This window comes from Chiloscyllium punctatum, chromosome 10, assembly GCF_047496795.1.
Source record: "Chiloscyllium punctatum isolate Juve2018m chromosome 10, sChiPun1.3, whole genome shotgun sequence".
Classification (NCBI taxonomy): domain Eukaryota; kingdom Metazoa; phylum Chordata; class Chondrichthyes; order Orectolobiformes; family Hemiscylliidae; genus Chiloscyllium; species Chiloscyllium punctatum.
The window spans coordinates 84,193,626-84,207,740 of NC_092748.1; the positions used below are offsets into that span (position 1 = coordinate 84,193,626).

General features: G+C 44.7%; 1 protein-coding gene across 3 annotated transcripts in view; it reads left to right on the forward strand.

Annotated features, from left to right (window-relative positions):
- Window positions 1-14,115, forward strand: part of thsd7ba (thrombospondin, type I, domain containing 7Ba) — a 908,760-nt gene that overhangs the window by 335,772 nt on the left and 558,873 nt on the right. For all 3 annotated transcript variants that reach the window (XM_072579697.1, XM_072579699.1, XM_072579698.1), the window contains exon 4: window positions 7,962-8,763. In XM_072579697.1, the coding sequence (XP_072435798.1) occupies window positions 7,962-8,763 (802 nt within the window). The remainder of the gene's footprint in view (window positions 1-7,961; window positions 8,764-14,115) is intronic.

Consider the following 14,115-nt stretch of genomic DNA (forward strand, 5'->3'; position numbering starts at 1 on the left):
TTCTTCTGCATAGGCACATTCCAGAAGGAGGTGTGTGACAGTCTCGTTCCCCCCCGCAGCCACTTCGAGGGCAGCGTGCGGTATGGCTGAGAGTCCGGGCGTGCATAAAGGATCTCACAGGCAGAGCCCTTCTTACCACCAGCCAAGCCATGTCTTGGTGCTTGCTGGACAGTTCTGGTGATGAGGCATTCTGCCAAATGGCTTTGACAATCTGCTCAGGGAACCGCTCGATAGGACCCACCCTCTCCATTTCCCAAAGGGTCTCAAGGACACTACGTGCTGACCACTTCCTGATGGACTTGTGGTCAAAGGTGTTTTTCTTCATAAACTTCTCCATGAAGGACAGGTGATACAGAACGGTCCAACTACTCGGAGCGTTCCGCGGCAGTGAGGCCAGGCCCATCCTTCACAACCCCGGGGACAGGTAGAACTTCAGTACGTAGTGACACTTGGTATTTGCGTACTGGGGATCCACGCACAGCTTGATGCAGCCATACACAAAGGTGGCCATCAGGGTGAGGGTGGTATTGGGTGTATTTTTTTCCTCCGTTGCCCAGATCTTTGTACAGCGAGTCCCTTCGGACCTGGTCCATCTTTGACCTCCATATAAATTGGAAGATGGCCCGGGTGACTGCAGCGGCACAGGTTCTGGGAATAGGCCAGATCCGTGCCACGTATAACAGCAATGACAGTGCCTCACACCTGATGACCAGGTTTTTTTCCCTGGATGGAGAGCGACCGTAGCTTTCATCTGCCCAGTTTCTACCTCACTTTGCTGATACGCTCCTCCCAAGACTTGGCGCATGCCCCAGCTCCCCCCCAAACCAAATACCCAGCACCTTCAGGTCCTGACGGTGAAGGGGATTGAGGATTGGTCGGCCCAGTTCCCGAAGAGCATGGCCTCGCTCTTGCCTCAGATTACCTTGGCCGCAGAGGCCTGTTTGAAGTGGTCACATATGCACATGAGTCTGCGCACGGACAGTGGATCCGAGCAGAAAGCTGTGACGTCATCCATGTACAGGGAGGCCTTGACCTGCAGGCCCCTGCTGCCAGGAATAGTCACCCCTCTCAGGCTCACATCCTTCCTGATGGACTCGGCAAAAGGCTCTATGCAGCACACAAACAAGGCAGAAGAGAGAGGGCAGCCCTGCCTGACACCAGATCTGACTGGGAAGCTATCTGATTCCCACCCATTGATTGAGACTGCACTGACAATGATGGTGTTGAGCAGTCTGATCCAATTGCAGATTCCCTCCCCAAGCCCATTTTGGAGAGAACATCTCTCATATACCTGTGTGATATCCTATCAAAGGCTTTCTCCTGGTCCAGGCTGATCAGGCAGGTGTCCAAACCTCTGTCCTGCACGTTGGCGATCGTATCCCTGAGGAGTGCCAGACTCTCAGCGATCTTCCTGCCCACTACAGCACAGGTTTGGTCAGGGTGTATCACCGACACCAGAGCAGACTTGACCTGGTTGGCGATTACCTTTGACAGAATTTTGTAACCCGCATTCAACAGTGAGATTGGTCTCCAACTTTTGAGTTCCTCCCTCTCCCCTTTCCGCTTGTAGCTGAGGGTGATGATGCCTTTCCTCATGAATTCACTCATGCCACCTGCCCGAAGCATACTGACATATACCTCCAGCAGGTCCTGGCCAATCAAGTCCCATAGAGCAGAATAGAGCTCGACCGGTAAGCCGTCGCTTCCAGGAGTTTTATTCTTTTCGAAGGACTTGAGAGCCTTGGTTAGCTCGTCCAGAGATAGCGGCTGGTCCAGCCTCTCCCACGCTCTGTCGTCTAAGACCTCCGTGACAGAGGACAGGAACAACTGGGAGGCTGCACTGTCGGTCGGCTTCGCGTCATACAGACTGGCATAGTAGGATTTGCTGATCCTCATGATGCCAGCCTGAGATGACGTTATCGAGCCATCTTCTTCCTTCAGGCTGCTGAGCACGGAGCTCTCTTTGTGCACCTTCTGGAAGAAGAAATGTGAACACGTCTCGTCCCGCTCCACCGAGCGGACCCTGGACCGGAAGATTGTCTTGGAGGCCTCCGAGGCAAAGAGCGAGGCTTGCTGGCCCTTCACCTCCTTGAGGTCCTCCGTGACATCGACACCCATCGTCTGCAGCAGGAGCAGGTTCTGCATACTTTCCTGGAGCTGGGACAGTTTTTCCCATATCTCTCTCGTCTCCTGAACACCTTTGAGGATGAAGAACTTTTTGATATTCCCTTTTACTGTTTCCCACCAGTCCGCTGGGGACTCAAAGAGGGGCTTCACGGTTCTCCAACCTGCGTAGTCCCTCTTGAGCTCCTCAATGTTTCCCAGGGTCAACAGCTTTGTGTTCAGTTTCCACGTTCCCTTACCAGCCCACTGCTCGTCCTGTGGGTGACAGTCGGCCAGCAGGAGGCAGTGGTCAGAGAAGAACACTGGCTTGACATGGGTGGATCTGAAGTTCCATTTTCAAGATTGCATTTAACAATAGGTGTCATCTCAGCTCAGATAATGCATTGGAGGTGTAAAGTTAAAGTCTGTCTGTGTCCTAATGTTAGGTCAGACTGATTTTATTTCTAAAGTGGGAGTTACAGAATCTTTTATGGATTTATGCAATTTTTGAGCAAAATAAAATGTAATTCTGCAAGTACAAATTCACCCCACAAACTTATATGTGTGTGTAGAGGGGAGATCGAGTGAGTGTATGCATGTATGTGTGTGGGGGGGAGTGGGGTGTGTCTGTGTTGGGTGTAATGGGGCATACGTCTGTGAGAGGATGTGAGTGTGAGTGTGTGTGTGAAAGAGGGAGAGAGAGACATAGAGAGTGTATTGTTTAGTGGGGTCACCTGCAGTGTGACATGAATCCAAGATTTCAGTTGAGGCCATCCCCATGGGTACCAAACTTGGCTATCAGCCTCTGCTCAGCCACTTTGCTTTGTTGCCTGTCCCAAAGTTGGCCTTGGAGGGTGGTCACCTGAAGGTCCAAGGCCAACTGCCCCGGACTACTGAAGTGTTCCCTGACTGGGTGGGAACACTCCTGCCTGGTGATTGTTGTGCGGTGTCCATTCATCCATTACTGTAGCCTCTGCTTGGTCTCGCCAATGTACCATGTCTCAGGGCATCCTTGCCTGCAGCGTTTGAGACAGACAACATTCGCAGAGTCACATGAGTAAAATATGAGATTGACAACTTTGGCAGAGTCACATGAATCCAACAGGTTTATTTGGAAACACTGGCTTTCCTTCTATAATTGCCATCCTTGATCTCATCTGGGGGAGAGCTTTGTTGACAACAAGCTTGCAGCCCCAACAAGAAGCTTCTGAACAAAGAACCACTGAGGCTGACCAGAGAAGCTGATTCGGTAAGCTCAACCAAGGGCATCATCACAACAAATGACATCAGAAATGGGGCATGCCAATCAAGTGCTATCCGCAGAAGAGCTTCTAGATATGAGCCCATTCTGAACCAGGAGAACTGATGACAAGAACCTCAATGACTAGCTGTACTTTAAACTATGTTTCCCTCAATGGTGAGCTGAAACTCCCGAGACCCCAAAGTTTCAACCTTGCTAGCAGCAGGGGGAGGGGGGTGGTGACAGTGCATGGAGCCCCAGTGTTAGGAAGTCTGCTTCAAGTTTCTGTGATTAAAATTGTTGTTTAAGTTTTCAGTGTTTAATCTATGTTTAATTTAATACTGTATTTAGTTACTGTCCTCTGTATGGTTGATTTTGTCAATTTCCTTCTCCATTGCATTGACCTTTTGTATAGTAAATAAACAGAGATTCTTTTGCCCTGAAACAGCTGTCTACTGCTTTCTTCGTTTCCCATTTCCTAAATAAGTCCAGCAGCTAAATCCAGGGATTGGGGGCAGAGCGGGTGGGGGTGTTGGTGGGGTGATTTGAACCACTTAAAAATCAGCAAATTACTGATTCCAAATCAGAACCATACAATAATTATCCATCTGCAGATTGCTAATTTTTAACACACATAACAAGAACTTCAAGTGAATTAAATTTGAAATTTAAGACATTTGTAAATCCAAAGGTGGTGATCATAATTTGTGAGACATGACATTCATCAGCCTGAATTATTTCCCTGTCTCTAAAATGATTCTTCTGCAGATTTTTACCAGTACCTGTTGCGTATGTAATGTCTTTATAATTAAAAATTGATTTTTATTTTTTATCTGGACAGAGTGGGATTTCAAAAATATTTGAAGAAAAGAATAATTGATCATTGCATACAACAAGCTACTTGGAAATGTAAATCCTTTTACTTTTTTTTAAAATTGCCTTCAAATAATAGAGTCAAAAACAAGTGACACACGAGTTATGCCTTGAGGCTTACCACAATTTCTTGGTTACTTTGAACTAAACATGTTTTAGGAATCCTGAGAAATTTTGGGAAAAGAATTTCCCTAATTATAGAACAAGTGTAACCATCTACAATGCTCCTTCTCAGGATGTGGCCAACATTGGCAAAACAATACTTACTGTGCACTCCTAACAATGAAGTGATGTGATAGATGGCTTTGAATATCATAAAGAGCTCACTGTGTCTTGGAGGCATTATATTGAGTCCAGCCTCAGTTGGGGGTTCCCTCTTGACATTGATTAGATTTTCATCTCTAATCACCTAACCCTAATCCTACTGGCAGGTCCCATGCCGACAAGTTATCACATTTTCTTAACTCATGTTCAATACATATAGTGAGATTTGGTCCAACAGTAGTTTAATCACTCTACTATAGTACATGCATTTATGATCACACACAATTACAGCATTGTTATGGTTCAGAAGGAAGCCATTTTGTCCATCATGCTTGCACCAATTTGTTAAAAAAGCATCATTATTTCGTGCCAATCTTCTGCTTTTTCCCATTCCGGTGCACACAATTTCTATCCAAATAGTAATCCAGTGCTCCCCCAAATGCCTCACTTGAACCTGCCCCCACATTTCCAGTGCATTCCATACCCTAATTATTTGCTGTGTGAAAATGTTTTTCTCTTGCATCACACTTACTCCATTTGCCCATCAGTTTAAATCTATGCCCACTCATTCTTTTTTTTGCAGGCCTGGGAGCAGCTTCTCCTTAACTACTCTATCCAGCCCAGTCATGATTTTGAAAACCTCTATTGAGTCTCATCTCAGCCTTCTGCTGTCCATGGACAGCAGTTCCAACTTATTACTGAAGTTTCTCAATCCTGGAACTATTCTTGTGAATCGCTTCTATACTGTCTCCAAAAGATTCACATCTTTCCTATAATATGGGACCCACAACTGCATACAGTAATTAATCTGAAGTCTAACAAGTGTTTTAAATAAATTCAACATCACCTCTTTACTCTTGTACTCTACATCCCCATTAATAAAGCCAAGGATATTATATGCTTTATTAACTGCTCTCTTCATCTGCCCTACCACCTTCAATAATCTGAGCACATATGCAATCAAGGTTTTGTTTTGCTCCTGTACCTCCTTTGGATTTGTACCCCTTATTTTTAACTGCTTTCAAAGTGCTTTCTAGCAAAGTGCATCACCTCATTCTTCTCTATATTGAACCTCATCTGTCACCTACCCGCTCATTCCACCAACTAGTCAATGTCCTTTTGGATTTCCACACCGTCAACCTCACAATTTGCAATGCTTCCAACTTTTGTGTTATCTATAACCTTTTGAAACTATCACCTGCACACCAAGATTTGATTCATTAATATATGTCAGGAAAAGCAAGTTCCAATACTGACCGCTAGAGAATTCCACTGCAAACCTTCCTTTAGCCTGAAAAATATTCATTTATTTCTTATCATTCAGCCAATTTTGTAGTCACGTTGCTGCAACCTCTTTTACACAGGGATCTACTATTTTCCTCACCAAGTTATTGATTGGCTTTGCATCAAAGGATACCACATCAACAATGTTGCACTCATTGAGCTTTACTGTTACCACTTCAAAAACTCCAGCAAAGTTATTTAAAACCTATTTTCCCTTTAGAATTCTATGCTGACTCTTTATAATCAACCCATCTTTTTCCATATAAATTCTAATTCTATGCTAAATATTTGTTTCTAAAAGCTTAGGTGGCTCAGTGGTTAGCACTGCTGTCTCACAACACCAGGGACGTCGATTCAATTCCACCCTTGGGTATGGAGTCGGTGTGGAGTTTGCATATTGTCCCCTAGTCTGCATGGGTGTGCCTTGGTATGTTCCCACACTCCAGCAGTAGGTGGATTGGCCAAGATAAATTGGCCATAATATCCAGGCCTGAGCAGGCTAGGTGGATTAGCCATGGGAAATACAGGGACAGGGTCTTGAGGGAGGGTTTGGGTTGGATGCTCCTTGAACAGTCGGTGTGGACTGAATGGCCTGCTTCCATACTCTAGGGATGCTATGATTGATTCCCACCACTGAAGTTAATCTGGCAAGTTTGTAATGTTTGGCTTATTTTTTGCAATGCTTCTTTAGCAACACAATTTGTTGCAATTCTCCAATCTTCTGGCACCACCCTAGAATCTAAGGGAGAATGAAAAATTACACCCAGACCCCTGCGATGTCTACCCCCACATTCTTCAAAATCCTTGGATGTATCTCATTCGGTCCCAGTGCCTTGTCACTTTTCAGTACCAATAATCTGTCTCAGGCTTCTTCCTTATTAACTTTGAAAACTTCTAGTGACTGAGTTTCCTCCTTCCATGTAAAGATATCTAAAAAAAATATTCATTTAACACCTCCGCTATGCCCCTTATTTCTGGGTGTAAAACTTATTTTTAGTCACTAATTGGCCCTACTCATAGAACATAGAACTGTACAGCATAGGAACCAGCCCTTTGGGCCACAGTGTTATGCCACACATGTCACCAATCCCTTCTGCCTGTCCTTGGTCCTTATCCCTCCATGCCTTGTTTATTTATGTATTTCTCTAAAAGTCCCTTAAATATCCCTATTGTACCTGCTTCCATCATCACTGAGTTCCTGGCACCTACCACTTGCTGTATAAAACAAACTTGCCCCTCACATCTCCTTTGAACGTTCCCCCTCTCACTTTAAATGCATGGCCTCTAGTATTAGACAGTTCAATTCTGGGAAGAAGATTCTGTCTGTGAACCTCATCTATGCATCTTATAATTTTATAGACTTCTATCAAGTCTCTCCTCAGCCTCCGCCACTCTAGAGAGAACAACGCCAGTTTCTCTAGCCTCTCCTTATAGCTCATACCTTATAATCTGGGCAGCATCTGGTAAACTTCTTCTGCATCCTGTTCAAGGCCTCCACATTCTTCCTGTAATGTGGCAGCTAGAATTAAATGCAATACTCTTCTCTGTTTTTGCTTAGTTATAATCTGTTATGACACTAACTTAGTCCACGTTTAATGACAGACCATCAACTTGAAAGTTTAACCTGATTCCTGCCTATGAAAGGCCTTTTGACCTGTTGGATTTATTTTCCAGTATTTTCTGTTTGTTTTCTTATTATGGGATATCTTAGTTATCCTGTGAGGGCTTTTCAAATTGTGTAAGTGGTCTTTCCATCTGTGTCTCACTGGTGATGGAAAAGATACAGAAATGCAACAACACAATCTTCACTTCTTCATCTTCTTTACATCTGAGGACTGTGTGTTCCTGGGATCAAGGCGAGGACAAATGGAAATGGTTTATAGGTGTCCTTTTTCCATATTTCAATGTACAAAGTAATGTAACACATCTATCGCATGTGCTTGTTTTCCCAGCACTTTTAATGGCTAACTTTTTAAAATAAATTTCAGCAGTGTTCAGTTATTAATTTTTGTTTTTGGTTGCTATTAACCTATAATCTTTGGACACCTAAATGCAGATTATACTCAAAGAAATTATGTCTGTTGTAAGTTATCACAGTTTTTAAAAGTGTCCATGACTCCACATTTGTTTCAAGCCAATACTTAATGTGCTTTTCCATTTTAGATGTTGAATTACTCAATTTGTTTTCTGCTTTTAGGCCAGTGGGGTCGATGTATTGGTGAAGATTGTGGTCCAAATGGAGTACAAAGTAGAACAGTGTGGTGTGTCCACATTGAAGGCTGGACAACACACCATTCCCACTGTAAGTATGAAGAGAGACCAGAAATTCAGAGAGACTGTTTCAAGGTGTGTGACTGGCATCAGGAACTTTTTGAGTGGGAATCCTCAAAATGGGGAGATTGTACACTTCATATTGCTTCAAATAAAGTTGAACCAAGGACCTCCAATTGTGTCACTGCCCAGCAGGGACTGCAGCATAGGAAAGTACACTGCGTACGAAAATCCAACCGATCGGTGGTGTTAGACGAGATTTGTGAATTCTTTACACCTAAGCCTGCCTCGGACCAAGCCTGCCTCATTCCCTGCCCACAAGACTGTGTTGTGTCGGAGTTCTCTATTTGGTCAGCCTGCAGCAAAGGTTGTGGGAAAGGATTACAACATCGTGTTCGTTCTGTATTATCACCACCCTTGTATGGTGGTAATACCTGCCCGTCTCTAACGGAAACTAGAAGCTGTGACATACAGATTTCCTGTTTGGTTGGAGAGGATGAGTTTCAGTACAGTCTAAAAGTAGGTCCCTGGAGTGACTGCAGACTGCCACACCAAAGACAAATCTGGCAAAATGGCAACACAGTACTGAACTTTAGTTTGCAATCGTCAGGAAAGAATCATGTGAAGCATCCAATCCACCAGCATTCCAAGGCATGGAATGTAGAGATAGGATATCAAACAAGACATGTGCATTGTATGAGAAGCGATGGAAGGAACGCCATGCTAAGGTAACATTATTGTTCCAGGTTTTTGCCTGTTAACAAAGATTAGTCAGCGTCCTGTGGAATAAACAAATGCAGCAAGTTTTGAAGTATGACGCTAAATATCTTTACTCTTGCACCTTTCTAGCTGAATAAAGATCGAATCACTAACTGCAGTTTATTGCACTTCCATAACAGCATTCCAAACAATGAAGAGGGAGAATGTCACTATTTGAAAAATGAAACAAAAGTATGGAATACAATCTAGAGAGAACAACGCAAGCCTCTTGTATTTTATAGATGGTCTGGATTTTCATTTGGATAACCTGGTGCCCTTTTCAGCCCCTTGTAGAAATGGGTTACAAGGCGGGAGGGCTGACAAAATGGCAGATGAAGATTTCAGAAGGGGAGTCTGATGCCTCATCACTGCCATACCATAATATTTGTCAACAGAGGGGAAGTTGGCAACTCAGATGCCAGCCTAGATACCAATTGATCCACTTTAGTGAACAATGAAGGACACGTTCTCCTTCCATTGGCATTTTGCATGCCTCATTTGGGGGTGGAGAGAATGGGAGCCATACTACAAAGACATGCATGTGAAACTTGGTTGGGTTGTAGAAGGTGTAGAGCGTGAGGGCGTGATCCTATTTTATGGGGACTCCATGACTCATGTTGAGATATCCCCAGATGCTGTGGCTGCCCTCACATGAAAATGCTTCTGGTATTCAATTCTCATGCCCCCAGTTGGTGGGCCCTTGTATACCCCAGACTTTGATGTTGCCCTTTTATTGAGGTATCTTTTCCCTGGAGTTGCAACCTCAGCATTGTTGACTACAAGAGGTGACCGCCTAATTGAAAAAAATATAAAATACTGTGGATGCTGGAAATCAAACAAAAACAGGAATTGCTGGAAAAACTTAGCAGGTCTGGCAACATCTGAAGAGAGAAAGCAGACTTAATATTTTGGGTCCAGACCTTTCTTCAGAACTTCTTATTGGTTGACTGCTCTCTTTAATGGAACAATGGTACCAGCGGATTCCTCTTAATTGATGCTGCCAGCAATATGCCAAAGTGGGCTCCACCACCTACATAGGAATTGCTTTCAACATTGGCAATGAGGCCATTATCAACAAAATTCATCCCACAATAGTACTTTTGTAGTCCTCATATAGCATTGTGAAGCTTCTTTAAATAACAGTCGTAGCCACTTTTCCAATAATTCAAGTTAGTTCAGTTTCTCAGAAAACTTGACACAATTAAATTAATAGGATAGAATCCCTACAGTTTGGAAACAGGCCCTTCAACCCAACAAGTCCACACCAACCCTCCAAAGAGGTATCCACCCAGACCCAATCGCCTACCCTATACTTACCCCTGACTAATGTACCTAACCTACACATCCCTGAGCACATTGGACAATTTAGCATTGCCAATTCACCTACCTGCACATCTTTGGATTGTGGGAGGAGACTGGAGCACCCGGAGGAAACATAGACATGGGAAGAATGTGCAAACTCCACACAGCCAGTTGCCCGAGGCTGGAATCAAACCTAAGTCCCTCGCACTGTGAGACAGCAGTGCACCTCAGCAGTGCAAACCACTGAGTCACCATGCCGCTCCAAATTATTTTGTAACTAATTATTTCAGTCACATTTTTTGTGATAAAATTAACAACTTCACTCTAGTATCCAAAATAAACTTGATGCGAGAATAAATATACTGGATAACCCTGTCTTTGTTCCCACTAAGTCACAGCATGCACTGCTTTATAAGCCCAAGAGCATCAAAAGAATAATGCTAAGTCTCCTTGGAACTATGAGGTCTAATTATTGGTAAATAATTCAATTAAAGGTATACCTCTTTAGGACATCTTCAAATCAATTATAGTTTAAATGGTTCTTTGTCAACTGACAACATACTCAAAAAGTATGTACAGTGTTAAATTGGGGTAGACATCATAAATGAATAACACACTATTGAATCATAAGCTAAAGAAAGCTGATATCTTTTGAATGACAGTTCTTAATTTCAATAACAATAAAGGCATCTGGGTGGGTATTTGACTTGGAAGGGTTTAGAAGGACATGGGCAAAGTGCTGGCAAATGGGACTAGTTTAGGATTAGTTACATTAGTTGAGGACAGCTGGTCGACATGAACTAGTTGGACCGAAGAGTCTGTTTTCATGCTGTACATCTCTATGACTCTATAACTCTATGACGCTAATTGCAATATTTTTTACACAATTGTACATTGTGAAAGTCCAAATAGATTATGATTTGGAGATGCCGGTGTTGGACTGGGGTGTACAAAGTTAAAAGTCACACAACACCAGGTTATAGTCCAACAGGTTTAATTAGAAGTACACTAGCTTTCGGAGCGTTGCTCCTCCATCAGGGCTCGATCGTAACACAGAATTTAGAGCAAAAATTTACAGTGTGATGTAACTGAAATTATACATTGAAAAATTAATTGTCTGTTAAGCCTTTCATCTGTTGGAATACAGTGATAGTTTCACTTCTTTCATGTGTAAATCACAGAACCTTATTTTTAAAGTTGCATTCTCGGGATGGCTGTTAACAATGGTGATAGCTAGACAATATGTTGAAGGTGTTGGCCCCCTGTGTTCTCTGGATTAGTGGTGCGGGAAGAGCACAGCAGTTCAGGCAGCATCCAACGAGCAGCAAAATCGACGTTTCGGGCAAAAGCCCTTCATCAGGAATAAAGGCAGTGAGCCTGAAGCGTGGAGAGATAAGCTAGAGGAGGGTGGGGGTGGGGAGAGAGTAGCATAGAGTACAATGGGTGAGTGGGGGAGGAGATGAAGGTGATAGGACAAGGAGGCTCCACCCTCTCCTCCCTGACCTATCACCTTCATCTCCTCCCCCACTCACCCATTGTACTCTATGCTACTCTCTCCCCACCCCTACCCTCCTCTAGCTTATCTCTCCACGCTTCAGACTCACTGCCTTTATTCCTGATGAAGGGCTTTTGCCCGAAACGTCGATTTTGCTGCTCGTTGGATGCTGCCTGAACTGCTGTGCTCTTCTAGCACCACTAATCCAGTATTTGGTTTCCAGCATCTGCAGTTATTGTTTTTACCCCTGTGTTCTCTGTCTATGCCATGATGTTTAGATTGATTCTAATCTAAAAAGTGAGATAACAGAGTTTTACATAAATTCATGCAGTTTTTGAGCTCAGAGTTCTACATGACTGCAAGCAGTTTTTGAGCAAAGTACAATGTAACTCTACAAGTACAAATTCACCCAACGAAATATATGTGTGCAGATGGGTCTTTGTCTGTCTGTGTGTGTCTGTCTGTCTGGGGTGGGCATTGTGAGCGTGAGAAAGTGTGTGTGTAGTGAGTGCAGAGTGTCTTAAGTCTGTGAGGGGGTGCATGTGTGAGTGTGAGAGTGTATGTGTCTATAAGGGTGTGTGCGGGTGTCTGTGTGCGTGTCTGTGTGTACCTGTGTCCGTGGGTATGTGAGAGTGTGTGTGTGTGTAGGAATATCTGTGTGTGTGCATAGTGCAATGGTGGTCACCTGTAATGTGACATGAACCCAAGGTCCCGGTTGAGGCCCTCCCTATGGGTACCGAACTGAGCTATCAGCCTCTGCTCGGCCACTTTTCTCTGCTGCCTGCCCCGAAGTCCACCTTGGAGGATGGTTGCCCGAAGGTCCGAGGCCGAATGTCCTGGACCACTGAAGTGTTCCCCAACTGGGAGGGAAGCCTCCTGTCTGTTGATTGGTGTGCGGTGCCCATTCATCCATTGTCGTAGCCTTTGCTCAGTTTCCCAATGTACCATGCCTCCGGGCATCCTTGCAATGTATAAGATAGACAATGTTGGCTGACTCACATGAGTACCTGCCATGTACAAAGTGGGATGTGTTCCCACACGTAATAGTGGTATCTATGTCCACAATCTGACACGTCTTGCAGCATCCACCGTGACAGGGTTGTATGGAGTTGTCCTGAGAGCCGGGCAGTTTGCTACAAACAATGATCTGTTTGAGGTTTGGCGGTTGTTTAAAGGCAACTAGTGGAGGTGTGGGGAAGGTCTTGGTGAGGTGCTCATCCTCATTGATAATGTGTTGCAGGTCATGAAGAAATGGCATAATTTTTCAGCTCCTGGGAAGTACTGAACAACGAAGGGTACCCTGTCAGTTGCAGCACGTGTCTGTCTCCTGAGGAGGTCATTACGGTTCCTTGCTGTGGCATGTCGGAACTGGCGGTCGATGAGTTGAGCATCGTACTCCGTTCTTGTGAGGGCATCTTTGAGTACTTCCAGGTGTCCATCACGTCCCTCCTCATCTGAGCAGCTGGAGAAGTGTAGCATTGTGAGGTTGTCTGTGGGTACATTGACGACATTTTCTTCCTCTAGACCCATGGCGAGGAGTCACTGATAAAACTACACAGTGACATCAACAAGTTTCATCCCACCATCAAACTTACCATGGATTACTCTTGACTATCTGTCTCATTCTTGGACACATGCGTCTCCATTAAGGATGGACACCTCAGCACCACACTCTACCGCAAACCCACAGACAACCTCACAATGTACACTTCTCCAGCTTCCACCCAAAACATATTAAAACAGCCATTCCCTATGGACAAGCCCTATGCATTCACCGGATCTGCTCAGATGAGGAGGGAATGTGATGGACACCTGGAAATACTCAAAGCTGCCCTCACAAGAATGGAGTACGATGCTCAACTCATTGACCGCCAGTTCCGACGTGCCACAGCAAGGAACCGTAATGACCTCCTCAGGAGACAGACACGTGCTGCGACTGACAGGGTACCCTTCGTTGTTCAGTACTTCCCAGGAGCTGAAAAATTACGCCATGTTCTTCATGACCTGCAACATATAATCAATGAGGATGAGCACCTCACCAAGACCTTCCCTACACCTCCACTACTTGCCTTTAAACAACCGCCAAACCTCAAACAGATCATTGTTCATAGCAAACTGCCCGGCTCTCAGGACAACTCCGTACAACCCTGTCACGGACGCTGCAAGACGTGTCAGATTGTGGACGTAGATACCACTATTACGCATGGGAACACCTCCCACTTTGTACATGGCAGGTACTCATGTGAGTCAGCCAACGTTGTCTATCTTATACGTTGCAAGGATGCCCGGAGGCATGGTACATTGGAGAAACTGAGCAAAGGCTACGACAATGGATGAATGGGCACCGCACAACAATCAACAGACAGGAGGGTTCCCTCCTAGTTGGAGAACACCTCAGTGGTCCAGGACATTCGGCCTCGGACCTTGGGGAGACCATCCCCCAACGTGGACTTCGGGGCAGGCAGCAGAGAAAAGTGGCCGAGCAGAGGCTGATAGCTCAGTTCGGTTCCCATAGGGAGGGCCT